The 25,178-nt window shown below is 33.3% G+C and overlaps 1 protein-coding gene across 1 annotated transcript; it reads right to left on the bottom strand.

Moving 5' to 3' along the window:
* Positions 1-10,480: 10,480 nt before the first annotated feature.
* LOC129308660 (chloroplast sensor kinase, chloroplastic) lies at positions 10,481-20,384 on the bottom strand. The gene is made up of 9 exons (XM_054949944.1): positions 19,831-20,384; positions 19,580-19,738; positions 19,183-19,497; positions 18,782-18,847; positions 18,622-18,690; positions 17,881-17,973; positions 17,205-17,425; positions 13,217-13,490; positions 10,481-11,089 (listed from the first exon to the last, which is right to left on the bottom strand). The coding sequence occupies exons 1-9, from the start codon at positions 20,329-20,331 to the stop codon at positions 10,835-10,837; spliced, it is 1,953 nt and encodes a 650-aa protein (XP_054805919.1). The 5' UTR covers positions 20,332-20,384; the 3' UTR covers positions 10,481-10,834.
* Positions 20,385-25,178: the final 4,794 nt, after the last annotated feature.

The raw sequence follows: 25,178 nt of genomic DNA, 5'->3' as shown, positions 1-25,178 counted from the left end.
TGATTAAGATGTGATAATCCACGCTTGATTAGCATGATGAACAATTTTTCTAATTGTTCAGGGAAAACGAAACTGACATTTACATATGATATCCTATTTTGAACCATTGTGTTAAAATTTGGACCAAAAAACCATTGTGTTAAAAAAAATTCAATAAAATTAAATATCTTTATTATCTCTTTTATCAAGTTTTTAAATCATCATATCCCAAACACACACATATATAAGATTAAAGGTCATTTTTTACTCTCAAATTTATCTAAAAAGTCACTTGACACCCTAAACTAAGTTACGAGATAATTTTATTCATCAACATTAAAAATTTTATTCATTATCATCCTAACGTTAATTTGCCATTACTCACCGCTAGCGAATCACATATTATATTTTTTAATATTTTATTATAAAATATTTAATTTTACAGTGTTCATTAAACTTTTTGAATAAAATTAAGGGATAAAATTAAATTTTTTATAAAAATATTACATTTACACTATTTGAAACCCTGAACCACTGTTTAATGGGAGAAGATTATCACCCATGAGTTGTCTCCAAATCTATCTTATTTTAATATATATAAAACGGATAAATGAGTAAATTATCTTAATATATATCTTATCATTTTATAGTTAACAAATAGTTAAAGTTAATTTTGTTAAGATTGCACTGTTTTCAACCCTTATATGTCTCTCTTGTTACTTGAGCTAATTTCGAGTAGCTAAATCTTTCTTTAGAAAAAATACTTAGTATTTACGGGAATTAGAAGGGCTCTTCTTCTTCTTCTTTTAACTTTCAAGTATTTAATTAATTAGGTTGGATAATCCAGCATGGGCGAAAATAAATAAAAGGGCCAACATACGAAGTGTCTAGGAGATGCAAAGCGGTAAAATTGATAAATCTAACAACGCTCAAGTCTGATTCGAGCGCACTAATGGGTGGTTCTCCTTCTACCCTTTTATGATATGAGGAAAGAAACAGACAAAGAAAATGAATAATTTTGTAAAAATAAAAATAAAATAAATATCAGCCATAGCATCCAATCAAAATAAAGCTTGATTAGATATTTTTCTTGGGGGACTATGATGGGAATTTGACCAGTTCAAGTAGCGCCATTGATTGATTGACGGCGCAATAATTTTCAAAAATTAGTTAGGCAGGGCATAAATGTAAGCCCCTCAAGTACGGCTGATTAGGCCACGGAAATGCACTTTGACTTTACCATCTTCACCATTCACTTCTCATTTATGCAACACCGGTCCTTGCCTTTCACATTTCACTACTGCTTCCACGTGGCTACCCACTATTTGATATCACCCCACAATCAAAGTCACAGGCTTTTTCTTTTTTCTTTTTTTTTTTTGTGTAGACTTGAATACTCCCACCCATCTTTCTTAACCTTAACTTTGCGTTTAAAATGGGAAATAAAAAAAAAACAAGAAGAAAAAGATATTTCCTTTCCAACTAAAACTGATTTAAGTGATGAGAAGCTTTCATTATATAATTTCAACCATTATATATGTAACAATTTAATCAAGAGAGGTTTACTTTTTTGTCTTCAATACATTAAGAAGATAATACCGACTATTGATAGAATATACTTCATATACTTAAAAAAAAAAAGATATTTTTCTTTTTTAAAAGAGTTAAAGATTATTTTTATTCCTCAACTGTATTTGAAGAATCACTAAGCATCCTCAATTTAATTATGAGTTAATTATATTGTTCAATGTTAAAAATTTCCTCTCTTATCACTTTGCCATTAAAAATGCTTGATATTCATTTGTCATTTGTAGATCCCATCATTTTTTAATATTTTTTATTAGGTTAAGAGTCATTTTTATTTCTCAATTTTGACCTGAAAGGAAAATATCTTTAACTCATCATTTGAGGAATAAAGAATCACTGGACATATATATGATGTAATTTAAATCTAAGTCTTGTTGGATCAAAAAAGTTTTTTTTATTCATCTAGTTTTCTCTCTTATTTTTTTCCCATTCGGTAAAAAAAAAAAAAACACTATCCTAAAGCTTTACATGCAAATAATCTAATTTAAATCCAAGTCTTGTTGCATAATCTAATCCATCCAACAACTAAGTGGTTGTTTAGATTTGCATTGAAAATCAATTAATTGTACGGAAATCAAGTTTCGTCAAAATTTATCTAAACACAAATGTTGTATGTCAAAATTAACTATGAATCCAAAATCATATTTTCTTCAAAATATCCAAACATCCATTATACATGCTAAAATTAATTACGAATCTAAACCCATGGTTTTCTTAAAAATATCCAAACACCTTTTATTATATCAAAATTAATTATGAACCAAAAAAAATATAATTTGTAAAAATAATTTATTTGATTTTTGGATAAATTTTTAAGATAGATAGTAGTAGCTTATGAAATAACCATGGTTTTGAGTTCATAATTGATTTTGACATGCATGAGGGTGTTTGGATATTTTTAAGATAATTACAATTTTAAGTTCATAATTGATTTTGACATCTATAATAGGTGTTTGGAGTTTTTTTTTAAACATGGTTTTGAATTCATAATTAATTTTAACATGTAACTGATCGCTCTTGCAAGTGTACGAGATCACAGTAATAAATTACTAAGAGTATTCCAAGTGTCGAACATACAGGAAAATTACACTTTTACTAATTTAAATAATTAATAGTTTAAGAAAAATAGATAAAATGAATAATTTTGATGAAAATATAAGGAATAAAAAATAAATCAAGAAAATAATGATGATTAAAACAAAATCACATTGGGGTTTAGGATTCACCCTATAGGTTGCTAGTTTCTACCTTTTAAGTTGACTCGGATCAATTATACTGACAACTATTCCTAAAGTGTCCTAATATTCTCCCGAATTATTAATCCCTTTTTAATTAGTGTTGAATTCATTCTCACGATATCCAAACAACTAATTAAACCATGAAGCTATAGTTTAAGTTACCATAAATTTTTAGAACTATCCATAACTTAGTTATTTATGTTTATTTCTCTAGATCTAGGTTCTCTCTTCACCTCCCAGTCCATCAAGATTACCCATAGACTTGATTAGATGGTGGTCAGTCATTAAATTAATATGAAGAATAAGAAAAATAAATATAATTAGGAAAAAGCAAAAATAGTCATAAATATAAATGCAAAGAGTCGAAACAAAGGAAATAGAAAACTAACTCTCCAATTGAGCTACATTCTTATCCTAACTGGATAATTTAGAAGCACATAATAAAATCAAATAACACTGTTCTAAAATCTCCAATCATAAAAAATGATTACAGAGAAAATTAAAGAGTGGAAGAGAAATAATTATAATTTATAAAACTCCTTAATGATCTCGCTTTCAGCCTTTAAAATTCTTTTACGAGCTCTAAATATATCAGAGAGAATTTATGAGGTACTTAGATAAGTGATTGGATGTCTTCTCTCTTGATGGAAGGAGTATTTATAATTAAAGTGGAGGCTCCTTCTTTTATTCCTTGTCAATGTAAGACTTTAATATATATATATATATATTTCTCTTTTCCTTCTTTTTGGTTTATTCTATTTCTCTGTAAAATATAAAAATAAAAAGATATGAGTGGATTTTGTATTAAAATTTCCTTTTATCTTATAATTAAGTGATAAGGAAAAAATATATAAATATTAATTAAATAGATATGAAATCTTAATAAATATAATCAAATTCAAAACTAAAAAACCTATTTAATTATAAAATATGCACTCATCAAATTTCCCCGCACTTAGCTTGTTGCTTGTCCTCAAGCAAATACTTTTGTGTTTAGCCTTATTCCTAAAATAAGTATATCAAATATAGGAACTTTATTCAAAATACTAGTAAAATTTAACTGTATAACCAACCTACAGAGCTTCAATGTGAGAGAGAAAGATAATAATTATACTAGTACCACCACAAGAAGTGAATTAAATTCTGATTGAGTACTTATCTGTAAAATAAATTTGTCTATATCCTTAGACCTTACTTGTTTCTTTTTCTGAGTTAATGCAATGGGGTCATCATCCTTAACTATTCATGAATTGCCTTTCTTCTTAAATACTCCTTAGGTCTTTTTGACGCGAACCCTCATATTAGTGATACAAGGGCCTAATTACTCAGACTTTAAGAACTTTATTGGCACCCTCTTGATACTTACTAAGCTGTTTGATGCGAAGGCCAACATTGGTGATGAAGGTCCCCGATTACTAGGCCCAGTTGGCATCAATGGAGTGGGTACTCAGCAAATTTTTTTCTCTCTTTTTTTTAAGATCATTCTTTCTTTTAACTACTTTGCAAGGTGTTAGCTTTCTAGGCATAGACATAAATAATTAGGACAAATAATTCATGCATTAAGTATATTTTTGATAAACTCCTATAGGGTATTGGCAGCTTTAAATTCTTTCTCAAACACATAGTTGCCCTCAGTAGTTATATAACTAAATAAAATAGTACAAAAGAGCAAAAAGTTTTAAAAAATTCAAAAATTTTCAAAAATTTCAGAATTAAGGCCAATTACAGCATGTAAATTGCTAAGGAAATTATAACAGCATAAGCAATAGAAAATTATCATGATATTCTCTCCCCCACACTTAAATTTCACATTGTCCTTAATCTTTGCAGAAAAGGAAAAAGATAAAGAAACTGAAACTTTTCTAATTTAATTTATTTTGATATAACTTTGATAACCTTTAAGAAACTCCCTTTTAAGCATTGTAATCCTGCAATTTATCTTAGAAGGGGTCTTAGTGATCAAACAAAATTTTATAGGGATAACAGACTGTAAAAAGAAATTAAAACCAATTAAAATAACAAAGAAAAGGAAATAAAAACAAAATTGGGTTGCCTCCTAATAAGCGCTACATTTAATGTCTATAGCTAGACACTGTTGTAAAAATCAAGAGATTCCTTTTGAGTATGGTAAAAATCCTTGTCCTCTTAAATCAGAAGACACCTTCTTATCCCAACTAATATTCATCTTCCCTTTGGAGAGGGTTCTTGTTAATGAGCAAGGGACTTTTCAATTTGATTCCAATATATGAGTACTAGAGCTTTTGCGAGGACTAATGAGTAGATCTTTAGGTTGCCTTTGTAGCTCCCTCCCTTCTCCATTGCTAATTTTCTCCTCTTTATTTTCTAAAGTATGTAAGGGAGGGTCTTTTGGGTGTTTCTTCTCTTCCTGTGTCACCTGTATGCTGCATAAAGATTTTTCAAGAATAGGGAAGTTAGTAGCTTTAGTAAATTCAAATATCTCTTTTTCCTCACCTACTTTGAATATTAATTCTCCCTTAGGCACATTAATTAAGGCTCCTCCAGTGTCTAAAAATGATCTTCCAAGTATAAGTGAGACATTTCAATTATCTTCAATGTCTAAAATAATAAAGTCTGCAAGAATATAAAGTTTACCGACTTTTACTATGACATTCTCAACTACACCATATGGATATTTGAGTGATCTATCTGTGAGTTGAAGAGTCACATTGATTGGCTTGATATCTATTATACCAAGTTTCTTGCATAGAGAATAAGGCATTAAGTTAACATTGGCACCCAAGTCACATAAATAATTTTCAATAATATTACAACCAATATCACAAGGAACAGTGAAACTCCTTGGATTTGTCAATTTGGGTGGTAGCTTTTTTTGTAAAATCACACTACACTCCTCTGTAAGTGTAACCGTGGCAAATTCTTCTAACTTTTTCTTGCTTGAAACCAGCTCCTTGATGTATTTGGCATAAGCAGGCATCTTTGCCAATGCCTTTATAAAGGGAATATTAATTTAAATTTTCTTGAACATCTCAAGGAATTTTTGGAAGCATAAATTTGGATCTTTTTTTGGAAGGTGCTTGGGGAATGGAATGGGGAGCATATAAGGTTTGGCTTCAGAGAGAGAATGCCCATTTTTAGCTCCACTATCAACCTCTTAGGATTCCTTACCATTTTGTATGGTGATTGCCATGATTTGCTCTTGTAGATTGACTTCGGTATTGTTTGAAAGTTTATTTTGACTCTTTCCAGTAACTAAGCTAGCCAAATTGCTTATTTGAGTCTCCATATTCCTCAAAGAATTACCCATTTGAGATTCTATATTCTTCATAAAAGCTTGAGTTGAAGTAATTATTTGTTTTAATTGGTCAATCTCTTGATTAATGCTCTTCATGCTATTCACTTGGTAAGTCGCCATTTGAGCCAAAGCTTCCTCCAACTTCATTGTACGATCTTCAATTGTGTTTCTTTGTTGTTGAAAGCTTGGCTGTACTTGTGGCCCCTGAGTAGAGGATTTCTCCATGCAGGGTTGTATATGTTGGAGTATGGGTCATTCCTTAAATTAATTTGATCATTACTAGCTCCCATATAATTAGCCTCTTCCACATGGTCACCACCACAACCTATATGAAGAGAATTATTAGTAGAAGAAAGGGAATTAACATAACTAAAATTTTTCAATAATAAATTCAAACTCTTTGTTAAATCCCGTAGTTCATATGAGACATCTGATGTGGAAACTTCATTAATCATCGCACTCCTTCCTTGAACTGCCTTCTGCCTTGAATTTGCTGCTAACATTTTATAAATCTCTTTCCTTTCTTCAACTGTCATATTACTTAGATCACCTTGAGCTATATTATCAACTTTTGATTGGCATTCAGCATTAAGCCCATCATAAAAAAAATCCATCAAAAGTATGTGTGGAAGTTGGTGATAGGGACATTGGCTTATGAGGAAATTATAACGTTCACAGGCCTCATGGAATAATTCACTATTTTGCTGTGTAAGGAAGTGAATCTTATCCCTTAATTCTGAAGTCTTTTGAGCAGAATAATATTTCAATATAAATTGCTCATACATCTCCGTTCAAGAGCTTATGGAAGCTTCCGGTATTCATAAAAGCCATTGATGAGCTTCTCCTTTTAAACAGTATGGAAAGCAGCGCAACTTTAAATCATCATCTAATAAATTATTTAGCGGTAGTGTATCAATTACTGCATAAAATTCTCGTATAAAATCTAAAGCATCTTCAGTTAGGTGCTTGTTGAAATTAGGTAGTACATTTAAATGAATATTCTTAAATTCATAATTACGCACTCTCGTACTCAGTTGGATGCATGACGGATTAGATATGATGAATGGGCATTGAATATCTTTAAATGTAATGGATGGCTCTATAATAGTTTCGTCATCCATCTTTCTTCTTCTTTGAGATCTACTTTCCTTGCAAAACTGTTCAATTTCTAGATTAATAAGAATCAAACTTAAATCACCAAAACTTTTCAGTTGCATAAAAAAATAATAAAAATTAAAAAAAATTAAAATTTAAAATTAAAATGTACTAAAAATTAAATAGTTAGTAAATTTGTGACTTCTCCAGCAATGGTGCCAAAAACATGATTGCTCTCGTAAGTGTACAAGATCACAATAATAAATTACCCAGAGTATTTCAAGTGTCGAACACACAAAGAAAGTTACACTTTTACTAATTTAAATAATTAATAGTTTAAGAAAAATTGATAAAATGGATAATTTTGATGAAAATATAAGAATAAAAATAAATCAAGAAAATAATGATGATGAAAACACAATCACTTAAAGCGTTAGGGTTTAGGATTCACCCTATAGGTTGCTAGTTTTTACTCTTTGAGTTGACTTGGATCAATTATAGTGACAACTATTCCTAAAGTGTCCTAATATTCTCCTGAATTATTAGTCCCTTTTTAATTAGTGCTGAATTCATTCTCATCATACCCAAACAACTAATTAAACCGTGAAACTATAGTTTAAGTCACCATAAATTTTTAGAACTATCCCTAGCCTAGTTATTTATATTTATTTCTCTAAATCTAAGTTCTCTCTTCACCTCTTAGTCCATCAAGATTACCCATAGACTTGATTAGATAGTGGTCAGTCATTAAATCAATATGAAGAACAAGAGAAATAAATATAATTGGGAAAAAGCAAAAATATTCATAAATATAAATGTAAATAGTCAAAATAAAGGAAATAAAAAACTAGCTCCCCAATTGGACTACATCCTTATCCCAACAGGGTAATTTAAAGATACATAATAAAATCAAATAACACCATTCTAAAATCTTCAATCATGAAAAATGATCACAGAGAAAATTAAGGAGTGGAAAAAAATAATTATAATTTATGAAACTCCTCAATGATCTTGCTTTTAGCCTTTAAAGTGCTTCTACGACCTTCAAATATCTCAGAGAGAATTCTTGAAGTACTCAGATAAGTGATTGGATGCTTTTCCTCTTGATGGAGGGAGTATTTATAGTTAAAGTGGAGGCTCCTTCTTTGATTCTTTGTCGATGTGGGACTCTAATATATATATATATATATATATATATTTTTTTTTCTCTTTTCCTTCTCTTTGGTTTATTTTTTTCTCTGCAAAATAGAAAGATAAAAAAATATGAGTGGATTTTTTTATTAAAATTCCTTTTTATCTTATAATTAAATGATAAGAAAAAAATATAAAACTATCAATTAAATAGATATGAAATCTTAATAAATATAACTAAATTCAAACTAAAATCTATACTTATTTAATTATAAAATATGCACTTATCAATAACATAGGTGTTTGGATATATTTTTACAAGACTATAATTTTACCTTATTTTCAATTCTGCTTTTTAATTTTATTTTTCATTTCTACTTTTCAATTTTGATTAAAGTCAATCTTATAAATCAATTATGTACCACACAACATAGTGCCCATTTGTATTTCAGTTGGGTATAATTAATTATGAAAATAATTGATTAATATAATTAATTTTAATTATAATTAATTATGGTATAACTCAATTTGCTGGGATATTGAAATTAATTTTAGCTGTATAAATCCTCATAAAAGATATTGCTTTTTAAAATTAAATTATTGATAAAGTTGTATTTAATATTATTAAATTTGTTAAACTTTATTTAAGAAGTAAAATATATTATTTAACAATAAAATTGAATGTATAAGTAATTTTTAGAGCTTATTTTAAAAATGTGATTTTAACTCAATAATTAATTATTAATTTTTTTTACCATTAAGGTATTTTTTTAAAAAAAATAAATTATTTGAGCCTTAAAATTAATTAATATAATAATTCAAAAAGGCTCATAATTAATTATATTTTAAATCAATCATATTAATTAATTTTTTTATTATTAATTATATTCAACTAAAATTCAAACCCAACGTTACTTTTTGGCCTTTTGCACAAACATAGGCATATGTACAATTGTACATTGACTTGCAGATGCTCTGCCAGAGACGTCAATCCCCAAACTTGCCCTCGAAAGCATGAAACTCAGGTCTCACGGAAGCTTTTTCTAGTTGGTCCAACTGCCAAGCCCCTAAAAGAGATGAATTCTGATCCTTCGCCATAAAAGTCTGAGCTACAAACCCTACATTATGCGGCTGTATGTGTGTCTCATCGTTGTAGTCTCGTTAATGTGTCTTGGCACTCTTTTTCCTATGAAAAATAAGTATGACATTCTGTTAATTGATATCTACTTTCATTCAACTTTCAAGTTCAATCAAAGATGTAGGCAAGGATCACTCCAAGCTTGGTTTAATCAATAAAAAAGTTAAACCATTTTAAATAAATATCTTAAATTTGAACCCTAGAATTACACCAACATTAATGGTAAAGCTTTTGTTTGAAAAAATTCCACCCTAATTCCATTTAAACTAGTTTAAATTTTTATTAAAGTCTCATCAACTTGACATGAAATAGATTTAGGATATTGGGTGTGCTTATAAAAAAACAAAAGAAAGAAGACAACATTGGCAAGGAAGATCATTCTTTATGCCAGGCACTCTTTCAATCCATAATTATAGCTTCAAGACCTTAGCACTCTAATTATGGCATTTAGCCATATAATTCTTCCAACTTATAATATAACAGCAGAATAGGTCAAAAAATCTTGCGGGTTTAACTATTTTTGTGTTGGAATCTCATCCAATGGAGAGACCACTGCACATCTATACCATCAAATTAAATTTTAACAGTTCTTATGTAGAATATTAAACTGTAAAAATACAAGTTAATTTAGACCATTAATATTTGTTATAAATGGTCCTTTGTAGCTTAAAATGTAGACATGTCCACGTTAGAAACATGTACAATACTATACAAGCATTATATACCTCGCAACAGGCATTAGGCATGATACATTTTCACATTTGTATCGTTAGTTCTTTTATTAATTGGTATAGACATCTTTACACTAATTTCAACATACTTGTTTACAATTAAAACTCAATTTTATATATTATTCATTTTTGCGCTAAATTGTTAAATACTTACAATTATACATATTTATATCCTATAATTTTAAAATTTATCATGCGATATACATCCCGTCATATCAGATGAGCAATCATATCTTCTGTATGGAAAGTAGTAACAGCCCAAAGTCCAAACCTGGACTAAACAGTGGAAAAATACTAGACTCACATGAAAGGCAAAACCAACGAAGAGGTAATTCTATACAGCTTCATCGTATTTCCTTGCCAACAAATTTCCCCCTAGCTCCTTTACATTGATTATACTGAATTCACAAAGGGGCAAACGAGTGACACAGCCACATAAACATAAATATCCGCGCGTAGCCAGCTGAAGGGTAAAATTGTACAATGAACCATCTACACGAGTTATCAAGCGCACTACGTACAGGATTAAGGCAATAATTCCTAATACATGACATGCCAACTTATCCTAATTATCTCATTCACCTTCTAACATGTGATGGGATCAGTTTGAATTGTTTCTATTAATCTCTTATGGTATGGGCAACATAAAAGCATTGCCATATCATATCTCTTGCACGTGGCTGCTCAAATCAGAGTTTGCAATAGATGACGGAAGCCAGAGTTCCACGCGAGTTCCACCAGCCCCTAGAGGAGCATCCCGGACCCGAGGGGATACAACACGGACAACACACCCATAACTCTCCAATATCTCACGGGCGACAGTCAGACCTGCGACAAAATTCCATGTCATGTTGTCCTCAACCATGTCTTCAGACAAGAGTTCAGGTCCGTATGATGTTAATGAATGCATCTGGGTCTGCAGACAAGTTCATCACCAACAAAGTTATTTCACAAAATGCAATGTCCTCAGTCCCAACAAAGGACTTCATCATAAGTTGTATTGAAAAGCAACCATATCATTAGAAGCATGCAAGCTCAACATTGGTAATCTAACCCCGATGTACAATGATTAATGCTTTTGATCCTATCTTTTTTTTTTAATAATATTGTACAATTACGACAACAAAGTATCTTTACCAAATCCATACAACAACAACAACAACAAGCCTTTATCCCACTAGGTGGGGTCGGCTACATGGATTGCAAGACGCCATTGTGCTCTATCATTTATCAAGCTTTTAGGAATATTATTAATTAAGAGATCACGTTCAACAACTTCCAAGAGTGTTCTTTTAGGCCTTCCTCTACCTCTCTTAATCGGATTCAAAGTTATATGTTCCACTCTTCTCACTGGTGCCTCCCTTGGTCTTCTTTGTACATGCCCAAACCATCTCAACCGATTTTCTACCATTTTTTCCTCAATAGGTGCCACCCTCACTTTTTCGCGTATGTGCTCATTTCGAATTTTATCTTTACGTGTATGTCCGCACATCCATCGTAACATTCTCATCTCTGCTACTCCAACTTTATGCTCTTACTGTCCCGTTAGAGCCCAGCATTCACTACTATATAACATTGCCGGTCTGATAGCAGTGCGATAAAACTTTCCTTTGAGTTTATTAGGCACCTTAGGGTCACAAATAACTCCTTTAGCTTTTCTCCAATTAAACCACCCAGCTTGAATTCTATGTGAAATATCTCCACTGATTTCGCCATCATTTTGAATAATGGCTCCCAAATATCTAAACTTTTCCACTTGAGGTATAATTTGATCTCCCAATTTCACTTCCAAATTATTTTCGAATAGTCCTTTACCAAATTTACAATATAAATATTCCGTCTTACTTCTACTCAGACGAAAACCTTTCGACTCCAATGTCCTCCTCCATAACTCAAGTTTGCAATTAACCTCTTCTCTTGTCTCTGCTATAAGAACTATATCATCCGCGAAGAGCATACATTTCGGGATTTCCTCTTGAATATGTTCCGTCAAAACATTTAAAATCAAGTCGAACAAATAAGGACGGAATATTTCCATAAACAGCTTAAACAGGCACACAAATTATTTCCAGTGACCTTCTACTTTGTTTCAGCTGCAGATTACTTTAGAAAAACATCAACTGCGTCACCAGTGATTTGTTAAAATGTGACCACAACGACACAGTGCTTTCAATGAAAGATGAAAATGGGGGAAGAGCTGTAGGTTTATCTACAATCGTCCATCAACATGATGCATGTTACTTGCATTCTGGGAGTGCAAGTTACCAAAACATGGGGGGCAAACAAAGGCTTTAAGATTAGAAAGTTAGACAACTACATTCACGAGGAATCCCAAGTTTCAAGCTGTCCATACCAGCATAAGAGATTGTTGATTTTTAGATTATTAATCTGATATTTCTAACTTCAGTTAATATCCTTGCACTGAAATTACACATCCTCTCAGAAGATCGCACCGTGAGAGGACAATAATTACTCGCTCAAGAAGGAGATCAACTTGAGAGATGGTGAATGAGTCAGACCAGTCAACAGAAGGGTAGATAGATAATGGAGAGAATGGTGAAGCAAGTACTACCTGAGTCGTGCCCAGTTGGCAGATAAGGAGGTTATGTATGTGTTACTTAGTGGTAGAGAAGTTATACCAGTTATTAAGTCCTATCAGTTATTGAGATTATAAGGTAGAACCATCTGTCTTGCACTGGTTATTCCGCCTTTATCAATTTTGTTCTGGAGATTCCCCACCAGCTATTAAAAAAATTGAGTGAGATCCTTGCTTAATTTATTATGATTAACTATCTTCACCTTAACCTCCACACTCCCATTCCCTACCTCTACTTTCTGGTAAAGTTGTTGTTTAATAAAAGAATTATTTTCCACCCTATGTCTTTCATGACATCACTATGCTGTTTCTCAAAGCAAAGCCATTCCACAGTTCCCCATGGAAATGCTACTAGCATACACCCATAACAAAAGTTACCAGTTCAATCATATATTTTATTTAAGAAATATCAGCAAGTTAGCATAGCAGGGAGTGTGCTGGAGTTACCATATATTGCATGTCAGGACCATCATCATCAATGATTACAAGGGTACCGCCTGCTGGTGCATCAGTACACATAATTTCAACCTTACCACCAACATGTGTACGTAGTAAAGCACCTTCAATGAGATTGCTAAAAGCCTGACGCAAAGCAGGTCCTTCTACAGCAGCTAGCAAAGGTGATGAGAGTTCATTTAGTTCTATCATGCGTTTTTGATTCCGGGCAAGAGGTCTTGCAGCATCAACCAAGTCAGCTAATACTTCAGAAACATTGCACGGTCTTCCTGACATTAAAATAATGTATAAGCAAAAGAAGAAATAATCCGATCCTAGGGAGAGGGAGAAGAGATATGCGCTTGACAGCTTATGGAAAAGAAAAAGAAATATATGATAATATTATAAATACATGCAACAAAAGGCAACCTACGTTAAGGTTTGTTTACATTTCATGCAGACTAACATGGAGAGGATTCATGACGGGGAAAAAAAATATGGAAGAGATAAATATAAAGAAAATTAGATATATTATTAAAGAGTAAATTATGAAAGTTCCTTTGAACTTCACTAAATTGAATAGACCTGCTGTTTACTTTTAAAATAACACACACATCCATTGAAACTAAAAGATACACTGCTCTTGTACAAGTTTAAATTTTTATACTAAAATACCCTCCATTAACCAGAATGCATTATTTTTGTAACTAAAATACATTCTTTCGTCAACTGAACAAAATAACCTCTTAAAGATTTTATAGAAAGGATGTTTTAGTTTTTTTTAGAAAACAAATTGAACTAAATTAAATATTTTGAAAGTAAGGGGAGCTTGAATAATTTTAACAAAACTCAAGAGATTTATATAATTTATTCTTCACAAAAAGGAATATACTGGGAAAAAGAAACTTTTGGTCACTCAAATTTGCCACGATTGTCGAATTGATCCTTGAAGTTTAATTTTTCTCAATCAAGTGCCTAAAGTTTCATAATCATACAAAATTGGTCCTTGGATCCTAAAGGGGAAAGAACACCAACAACAACAACAACAACAAGCCTTTATCCCACTAGGTGGGGTCGGCTACATGGATTGCAAGACGCCATTGTGCTCTATCATTTATTAAGCTTTTAGAAATATTATTAATTAAGAGATCACGTTCAACAACTTCCAAGAGTGTTCTCTTAGGCCTTCCTCTACCTCTCTTAATCAGACTCAAAGTTATATGTTCCACTCTTCTCACTGGTGCCTCCCTTGGTCTTCTTTGTACATGCCCAAACCATCTCAACCGATTTTCTACCATTTTTTCCTCAATAGGTGCCACCCTCACTTTTTCACGTATGTGCTCATTTCGAATTTTATCTTTACGTGTATGTCCGCACATCCATCGTAACATTCTCATCTCTGCTACTCCAACTTTATGCTCTTGCTGTCCCGTTAGAGCCCAGCATTCACTACTATATAACATTGCCGGTCTGATAGCAGTACGATAAAACTTTCCTTTAAGTTTATTAGGCACCTTACGGTCACAAATAACTCCTTTAGCTTTTCTCCAATTAAACCACCCAGCTTGAATTCTATGTGAAATATCTCCACTGATTTCGCCATCATTTTGGATAATGGCTCCCAAATATCTAAACTTTTCCACTTGAGGTATAATTTGATCTCCCAATTTCACTTCCAAATTATTTTCGAATAGTCCTTTATCAAATTTACAATATAAATATTCCGTCTTACTTTTACTCAGACGAAAACCTTTCGACTCCAATGTCCTCCTCCATAACTCAAGTTTGCAATTAACCTCTTCTCTTGTCTCTGCTATAAGAACTATATCATCCGCGAAGAGCATACATTTCGGGATTTCCTCTTGAATATGTTCCGTCAAAACATTTAAAATCAAGTTGAACAAATAAGGACTCAGAGATGATCCCTGATGTAGCCCAATCTTTATAGGAAAATCCTTTGTTTGACCACTAGGCGTTCTTATACTAGTTTTTACCCCCTCATACATATCTTGTATGGCTTTAATATAAGCAATCCGTACTCCCTTTTTTTCCAACGCTTTCCAAAGCACTTCTCTTGGTATACGGTCATAAGCTTTTTCCAAATCAATAAAAACCATGTGTAGATCTTTATCTTTACAACGATACTTTTCCATTAATCCCCTTAGTAGATAAATCGCCTCTGTAGTTGATCTACCTGGCATAAAACCAAATTGATTCTCAGAAATACTTGTCTCCAATCTCAACCTGTGCTCAATTACTTTCTCCCACAATTTCATTGTGTGGCTCATGAGTTTAATCCCTCTATAGTTAGTACAATTCTGAATATCTCCTTTATTTTTATAAATAGGAATTAATGTACTTCTCCTCCACTCATCAGGCATTTTCTTGGACCGTAAAATCACATTAAATAACTTAGTTAACCATCTCACCCCTTCTTCACCTAAACATTTCCACGCTTCGATAGATATACAATCAGGTCCGTTAGCTCTACCATTTGCCATTTTCTTAAGAGCTTCCTTTACCTCCTTATCACGTATTTTTCGATAGAATGACTCACCAGTTACTAAATCCTCCAAGTTACTAGATGAATCCTCTCCATCATTGAAAAGTTTAGAAAAATAAGTCTCCCATCTATTTTTAATTTCATCATCTGTAACTAAAATTCTTCCCTCTTCATCCTTAATACACCTTACCTGTTCTAAATCTCTTGATTTTCTTTCCCTACTCTTGGCAATCTTATAAATATTTTGCTCTCCTTCCTTCGTCTCAAGGTTCTTATAAAATTCTTCAAAAGCTTTAGAACGAGCTTCACCCACAGCTCTCTTAGTTTCCTTCTTAGCCATACGGTACCTCTCCCAATTTTCCTCATTGTTACACAAATGTATGGCTTTAAAACAGTTCTTCTTATACTTGATTTTGTCCTGTACACTATTATTCCACCACCAAGACTCCTTATCTCTCGGACCAGGACCTTTCGATTCTCCCAAAACTACTTTTGCAACCTCCCGTATCTTTTTAGCCATATCCTCCCATATGATGTTAGCACTTCCCTGAGAATCCCAAATTCCTTTATCCAAAAGATTTCGCTTGAAAATATCTTGCTTCTCACCTTTTAATTGCCACCACCTAATCCTTGGTGTTACTACTTGTTGACGTTTTTGGATTTTACTCATAATACACACATCAAGAACTAGGACCCTATGTTGTGTCGTTACAGCATCTCCAGGGATCACCTTACAATTTTTACAAAGTTTTCTATCTGTGTTCCTAACCAAAAGAAAATCAATCTGCGACCTTGAGGCTCCACTTTTGTAGGTGAGGAGATGCTCATCTCTCTTCTTGAAACAAGTGTTGGCAATCTTAAAATCATACGCCAATGAGAAATCAAGAAGAGTTTGCCCTTCATTGTTTAGCTCTCCAAAACCAAAACCACCATGCACCCTCGCATACTGACCAGCTTCCCTCCCGACATGCCCATTAAAGTCTCCTCCAATAAAAATCTTTTCACTCTGTGGTATGTGTCGAATCAACCCCTCCAGATCCTCCCAAAATAATTCCTTAAGACTGGCTTCTGTCCCGACTTGCGGCGCATAAGCGCTAACAATATTAACAGTCTCACGTCCAATTATCATTTTTAAAGAAATAATTCTGTCTCCAATTCTGCTAACTTCTACAACGTTCTTCTTCCACTCCTTATCTATAATGATGCCTACTCCATTGCGTGCACTTACTTTTCCTGTATACCAAAGTTTGAAACCTTGAATATCCTTAGCTTCTTCTCCACGCCATTTTGTTTCTTGCAAGCAAAGGATATTGATTTTCCTTTGAATCATAAAGGGGAAAGAACACCATAAGAACTAATTATGCATGGTTATGAAATTTTCAAGACTTGAATGATAAAAATTAAACTTCAAAAATCAAATCAATAACTGAAGCAAATTTAAGGGATAAAAAATTTCATTATCCCAAGCATATTCATTAATCCACCATTGAAACCCACCTAATTCCATGTTGCAATGGAGCAAGAGCAAAAGGCGGCAAGGGCATCTCTATATCCTTGACAGCAGCACTTAGAGAATGTGACTCGCTAGATTTATGCATTTTTCTTCCAGAATCATCCCTTGGAAAGTCATCACACTCAGGTTTTAGAGACTCAGCAAGTATATTAGTTGAACCATTCATTTTCTTGATTGCTTCTTGATTGTAGCGCAGTATGTTTGCCTAGACAGTATAACCAAAAAAGGGGAAAAAAGAACATCAAAAGTGCTAATTTTTAAAATCCAGAACAATATCTACATGCATCTAATGGTGAGAAAGCCCAACCTCTTCAGAGGTCAAAACTACCCAACCATCTAGTGGTGAGAAACCCACATTTTTCTCCTAAGTCAGATCAGAAGAACACCAATCACCACTGCCTTTACCATGTTTAACAACATAAGCCACTGTGTGAGCTTAGCTGTGTTGTGAATCATGACAATTTCTCATGGATTGACAAGTTACCAGGGACATAAAAGAGTAAACATAAATAAATAAATCAATAAAGGAGGTTTCTTCTCTATATATCTATGGAGTAAGAGATACAACGATATGAAAAGATGTGACATAAATGAAAGAGGCATCAAGTGTAGTGTATGTAGTGTAAGAGTGAGCATACAAAGGGGAGGGAGGAGGAGTACCTTGGTCATATGAACAGCATCCTGGAGTTGTCCAAGGACATCTCTCAGACGATCACCTTGCAAAAGGATGTCTTCAACAATGTCATGTGCGACCTGCCAGACTACCTTTTTAATACATACTCAATATGCCACAAAATATAGAGAACCGTTCTTGAGTTTCAACTTATAAAACACTCATCTTTTCTGCTGGCTAAGATACCATTCACAACACAATGCACACAACCAAACTTGAAGATATACACACACTTTTCATGTTTAAACCAACCATCGCTATTTATATTTTTTCTTCTAGCATACAATCATATAATCTCTATGTCCTAAAACTAAAAGAAGATAACTTTAAAACCCAGGGCATTTATAAATTATAACACAACCAAAATAAGCCTCACCCTGACTAAGGTCTCACAAACATGCACTTCCCTTTGAACAAACAAAGATATCGAATTAAATCTCCGGTTTGCTTAAATTTGGTTTATTAATTGAGCATACGAAATTGTGTGATCCAATTTTTACATTTCATAAAATTATTCCACCGAAACTGTTGTTAAATAGCAGAAAAATTGTTGATGTCATTTGATCCTACCCCATACAAGCATGAACTTATAAGGGGCATAAAATAGAACTGCTCCCACTCATGCATACAAACATGATGACTATGTATGTGTATGTAATTTCATGTTAGATCAAGCGTGACTTAAGTTAATTAAAAAAAAAAAAGTATGACTTAAGTAATATACAAACCTCACTTCTCTTTGTTTGAGAGGACAGGATTTTGCTTAAAGTTTGAATACTGGAAAGAGGACCCCGGATCTGCTTTGAATGTTTTTTGTTAAAAAAATTAAGATATGCTAAACAAATTAAGCGAAATTTAAAAATGAAAAAACAGCAAAGCAAGGCATACTTGCTCGACTAGATTACTCATCCGGACATTATTTTGCCATGTTGACTGCTGAAGTAACATTGCTTTCTGCAAAAGGACTAACAGGCCAAACATCAAAAGAAGTACTTATAACACAATTAGCAGATAAAAATCAATTAATTGCATTGCATGCTAAACAATCAATACATGAATGATTTGTGTATTAATGTCATTTTTTCTTGTCAACAAAGTTTACATTTAGTGTGAGGGAGCGGGGCATTTACCCAATAATTTCAAACTGCAGAATCCAGTAGCAGAAGGATGAAATAGAGGTTTGAAATAAACTGCTATGAACTAAAAAAAAAAAAATCCATAGCTTCCCAGTATTCCATGTCCAGAGCAAAGAACAAACTGCAATGATAAAAATGCCACATGCAATTCACCTGATCCATAACATGTGCCAGAGCTAGAGAACGTGAAATGTTGACAGCATTTGATAATTGCTCGTCAGTGAAAAATCCCCTTATGATAGGGTTATCCTTGACCTGAAAAGTTTGAATTTGCCAACGTTTTCCATCCAAAACAGTAGGCAACGAATGAGTTTTCTCAACAGAGAGGCCTATATCTCGCTCATCTCTATGAGCTTGCTCAAATGTTCCAATATCCATTAGTGGAAGCTCGGCAACCAAGAAACCAACAACAAATGGGTGTTTGACCATTGGGAATATTACAGCCTTACTTTCAGGGATAACTTCAACCTAGAATTCAGATTCACATCCATCACAAATTCAATCAATGATTATCTGAGAGTGACAAAAAGAAGAACAAGAATCATCGTACTTGCAAATCTGAAAGCGCAGCTTCGGCAGAACGTAAGCCTGTTGGAATGTTAAAATGACCAACTAAAATAACAATGTCATCTGCATCTCGAGGGCGGAGAGAAACCCTCCGCAACTCCAGACGATCCATCACATAGCTACCAGCTGGTCTTACATAGACCTGGGGGAAAAACATAAACATTACACAAACAGAAGCACCAGACTAACGGCAAGTAAAATGAAGCCAAAAAATAGAAAAAAAGAGAGGCCAACCGAGAGCAGAGCGTCGGGAAATATCCTACGAAAGAGGTCAAGTTGTTCAACACAAAGTCTCTGAAAATCAGGACTAGGGAGTACCATTCCGCTTTTCGGGTCCTTCTCAATCCGCTGGATGAACTCGACAGAGGAAGTAGAAGATTTACGAATAGCGGAGGCGAGAGCGGAGGCGGAAGCCACCATAGTCTGTTCAGAACCACCGCAATCATCATCATCATCAGGGCGTGTTGTGTGAACAACATGGCGAAGCGTATCAGAATTAGGATCACGGTTAGGGTTTAGAGCTTGGAGGAAGCAGGTGTCGGAGGGAGGAGGCGGCGAAGGGAACGCGGAGGCGTTGGGGAGGAAGAGAGGTCGAGGTCGAGGGTGAGCGAAAACGTGGGGCCGGGAAGTGCTGGTTGAGAGGAGAAGGAGGTTGGTGGTGAGAGAATTGGAGCAGAGAAGGTGGTTGCAGAAGGAGTGAGAGGGCAAAGAAGTGGTGCTTGCAGAGAGAAGCATTTCGCGTATTGTACAGTGACACACTGAGCTCAAAGAGTGGACGAAAACTATACCATCTCTTCGGCTTCAGCATAATTGTCGGACTTGGCTTTGCTCCGCTCCAGCTCCGCTGCATTTCGAGAAAAATCTGGACCGTTGAGATAAAATTTAGATGATTTAGATTTAATATTTTAATTTTAATTTTAATTTTATATTTATTAAAATAAAAAATTTATAAAATTTTTAATAAATCTGACTCGTCTGAACATTTTAAATCTAATATGAATAGTTTGTATTTATAAAATTTTTCAATAAATCTAATAATCAATCTAGATAGTTCATATTTAATATAAATAATTTAAACTTATAAAAAATTAATAAATTTAATTATTAATTTAGACAATTTAGGTTTAATATAGATGGTTTGAATTTACAATTTAAAATTTATAAAATTTATAAAAATTTTAATATTAAATACATACTGTCTTCAGTATATTCAGATAATCAGTTTGTAAAAATTATAAAAATTTTAACATTAAATTTAGGTCATTTATATTGAAGCTGTTGTTCAGATAGATCAAATTTATTAAATTTATTTATAAAATTTTTATTTTAATAAAAATAAAATTAAAATTAAAATAATTCATATTTATTGAGATGGTTCAATTTTTTTTCAAAATGCAGTGGAGCTACATGGGTGTGTTGTGTCAGTAAAGGAAAGCCAAGTCCATAATTGTCTTTTTTTTTTTTTTACTGAAAAGTGCAATCATAAAATTATGGGTTTATAAAATACAAAGACCTGTAAGAGGATCTCTCTCATTAACCATCGTTTCTTGTATCAGAGGTGGAGGTTGATCAAAGATACAAAAATTGTTATCCAAATTGTGAGATATTCTAGCTAATGTATCAGCAAAAGAGTTGAGATTCCTATAAAGGTGATGGATAGTTAAATTGCACTCTCTATAATACAAAAACCTAACATCATCAATTTGAATGGATGAGTATCCATACAGCCTTCTTGGATCAGTTTAATCGTTTCAACACAATCATAATAAATATCAACTTCCTTAAGACCACATGCCTAGCACATTTGAAGTCCATGTATGATGGCAAGAATTTTTACAATTGCAAAGGGAACATTGAAAAGTTGCAACTAAAACCCTTAATCCAATTACCATTAGTATCTCAAATAATACCACTACAGCCACTATTACTATTTGCTTTAACAGATCCATCCACTTCAAGTCTGAAAGCATTCCTTCTAAATTGGTTACTAGCCCCAAGTCGCATGCGATCATAGGTAAGAAAAGGTGCTAGTCTAGCCAAATCACCATCCGAACACGCTCTAAAGAAAGTATTGAGTGCTAAATGTAATTGAGTATCATTGAGATCTTCAAAAACCTTCTTGCACCTATCAACCTAAATATCCCAACAAAGATATCCAAAGAGGGTACTCCAACTTACCTTACTCATGAAGTTCTTGCCAGCTTCTTGAGAAAGGTTCTAGTTTACCCACTCCACTCCAGTCAGGTTACTAAAATTATTCCAGTAATCTTCCTTGATTACAGCTTTCTATATAGCTTCAGCATGTGGGCAATCTCAAATCAAGTGTATGGAGTCCTCCAACAGCACACATCCAAATGGGCAAATCTACTCACTTGTTAATCCCCTCTTTTGTCTCAATTCAACTGTATGTGCACGTCCATAAGAAAAGAGCCATGTAAAAGATTTGGTTTTCTCTAGCACAGACCACCTTTAAATTTACTTCCAGATGTTGTTCGAGTTCCTCCTAGTACCTACAGACAAAAAATAATATGCAACTTTCACAATAAAATAACCATCAATAGATGGTTTATAAAGGTATTTATCCTCTCCTTTATCCTCATTAGGTGGGTGAGCACAGGTCAAATAGGCCACTAAGTTCGGCTGGAGACAAGCATTCAGCTTCTGCAAATCCCACTACCCTATATTATCAATATAGTCCACCACTTTTTCATTTCTATTAACGAGCTCTTCCCTACTAACCATAAGATCTATTAGAGGAACATTAAGCATAAACCAGTTCTCAAACCAAAAAGATGTGTTCCTTCCATTTCTAATTTTCTTCCTTAGTCCTTCTTTAAATCTGTCCCATACTTTACAAATCCCTCTCCAAGTGTACAACAAGTTCCTCCTTTTGACAACATTAGGCACACAATTGTTACCGCACTTATATTTCACTTTTAGAACCTGAACCCATAAAGCATCCTTACTATTACAAAGATTCCAACAGAGATTCATTATAAAAGCCTCATTCTGTCTCTTTAAGTCTTTAACACTTAGCCCACCTTCTGTCTTGTCCTTAATAATGTTATCCTAGGATATGAGGTATAACTTCCTATTACTATCATCTTCCCCCTACAAGAAACTTCTACTCTTCTTATTTAGCTCATTTATTAGCCACTTTAGAAGTATCATTGTTTGCATATGGCATGTGGGTGAAGCAAATAGTACGACTTTAATAAGAGTAGTTCTCCCTGCCATGTTTAAAAATCGTCCCTTTCAGCTTGACAACTTCGTATGCATTTTATCAAGAATTGGTGCAAAAAGAATATAAGACACCTTTTTGTGAATAAGAAGAATGCATAAATACTTAGCAAGTCTCCAATAAGACCCATACCCAATTTCCAACTTAGCTCAAAAGCTCTAGAAAAGTGAATTGAATTTGAGAAGTAGATTTTTCTTTTAGCTTTGTTCATCTTTTGGCCAGAAACATCATAAAACTTAACAACACAATCAAGGATAGTATCTACCTGACAAGAGAAAGCTTCACCAAAAAGAATTAAATCATCCGCAAAGAACAAGTGAGAAATTTTTGTACCCCCTAGGATAATTAGGATTAGTTGCCATCGATAGTCCTCCACTACATCCTCAATCATGTGATTCAACCTTTCCATACATAAAGTGAAAATATAAGGAGATATAGGATCCCCTTGTCAGACTCCCTATGAAGGTTTGAAGCTCTCAGAGAAGCTCTCAGATGGGCACCCATTCCATAACACTTGGAAGTTTGAACTTTTGATACAAGCCATGAAAAGCCTATATAGATTCAGATTCAGGCCTATACTTTGGAGTGTATCATGGATAAACCCCCATTCCAATTGATCGTAAGCTTTCTCAAGATCAACTTTCATTGCCCTTAATCCTTTTCTTCTTTTTACAAGCTTCATAGTGTGTATAACCTCTTGGGCAATAATAATGTTATCACTACTCTATCGCCCAGCAATAAAGACGCACTGATGCTTGCCCATAAGAGTATTCATAACCTTTTTAAGCCTTTTGCTCAACATCTTAGAAAGGATTTTATAACTCATATTGCATAATGAGATAGGTCTGAAGTCTTTCATAGTCTTCAAAACTTTAACTTTCAAGATTAAAACCAGATGGGTTGAATTAAGGTTTTCTATGTTAAAGGGATTAGAAAATAATTGCTTTACCAAACTGTAAATGTTTTCACCAATTATATGCCAGAATTCTTAATAAAAGAATGCTTGGATATCATCTGGTCCTGGAGCCTTAAAAGTCCTAAATCAAGGGTTGCCTCCTTAATCTCCATATTACTAACCTCATGATGTAGTTCTTCCAACTCCTTACCACTTAGCCTAGGAAACTGATGTCTTATTATCAAAGGAGGAGCTTGAGCATTGCTACTCTCAAAAAGAGCCTTATAGTAATTGATAGCCATTTATTGTAATTCTTTTTGGTCGAAGATCCACTCCTCATTGTCATTTTTCAATCCTTCAATCCTATTTCATCTTTTTCTAGCTAAGGTTGAAGCATGAAAAAATTTACTGTTCTTGGCTCCCCATTTAAGCCAATTATATTGAGACTTTTGGAACCGAATAAGTTCCTCTTGTGTTAAAATCTTATTATACTCAACCCATAACTCCTTTTCAAGGTCCACTAAAAACTGATTGTCACAGTTACTTTGAGCCCTCTCAATCCCTTTAATTCTATTAAGAGTCCCTTTCTTTTTCACCCTAATATTATTAACTTTGTCTTGATCCCACTCCTTCACTTTAGCAATAAAGGTATTTATTTTATCATTTTAACCTCCTGTAGACCAAGCATCTTTGACCATATCAATAAAGCCCTCTTCAAGCACCCAAGCAGCTTAGCAGTGGAATAAAGAACTTTTCTGATGTTGAAAGGATGCCCAATCTGTAAAAACAAGTAAGGGCCTGTAGTCTAATCTAAATTTTAAGAGATGATGTACCAATGTGCAAGGAAATAAGTTACACCAAGAAGAATTAACAAATGCCCAATCAATCCTTTCTTTGAGTAAATTATGTTCCCAAGTGTACTTTCCCCAACACATTCTACAATTTGAAGCATCGATGAATGAACATAATTATTAAATTGCTGCATAGATCTAAAGTTTAGTTCTGACCCACCATATTTATCTTCAGGAGATAAATAAGAATTGAAGTCACCCACAGCCAGCCAAGGCTCTCTTACCAACTTATTCAGCCTAGTTAAATCCTCCCAGAGTTCTAAACGAGCCCGTGGATTAGGTTCAACATAAATTCCAATAACCTAGAAAAATTTATTAGATTGAATCTCAGTAACTTTTAGATGAACGAATTAAGTAGAGGAGAATTCATATTGAACAGAGAAGCAATGATCATTCCATAATATCCAAATCCCACCAGTATAGCCCCTAGATTCAACTATAATCCAATTATTGAAACCTAGTTTAACACAAATTCCATCTGCTTTGGCACCACAAACTCTAGTCCCAATTAGAATAACAAAATTAATATTTCTTCCTTTTAATAAATCTACTAACCTTCGAACAAAATTATTTGAGGCAGCACCTTTACAATTCC

The sequence above is a fragment of the Prosopis cineraria genome, unplaced genomic scaffold (assembly GCF_029017545.1).
Source record: "Prosopis cineraria cultivar Desert tree isolate PC_DT_omini unplaced genomic scaffold, ASM2901754v1 PC4, whole genome shotgun sequence".
Taxonomy (NCBI): domain Eukaryota; kingdom Viridiplantae; phylum Streptophyta; class Magnoliopsida; order Fabales; family Fabaceae; genus Prosopis; species Prosopis cineraria.
The sequence above is the reverse complement of the archived record's forward strand: the minus strand, read 5'-3'. Positions and strand labels throughout refer to the sequence as shown.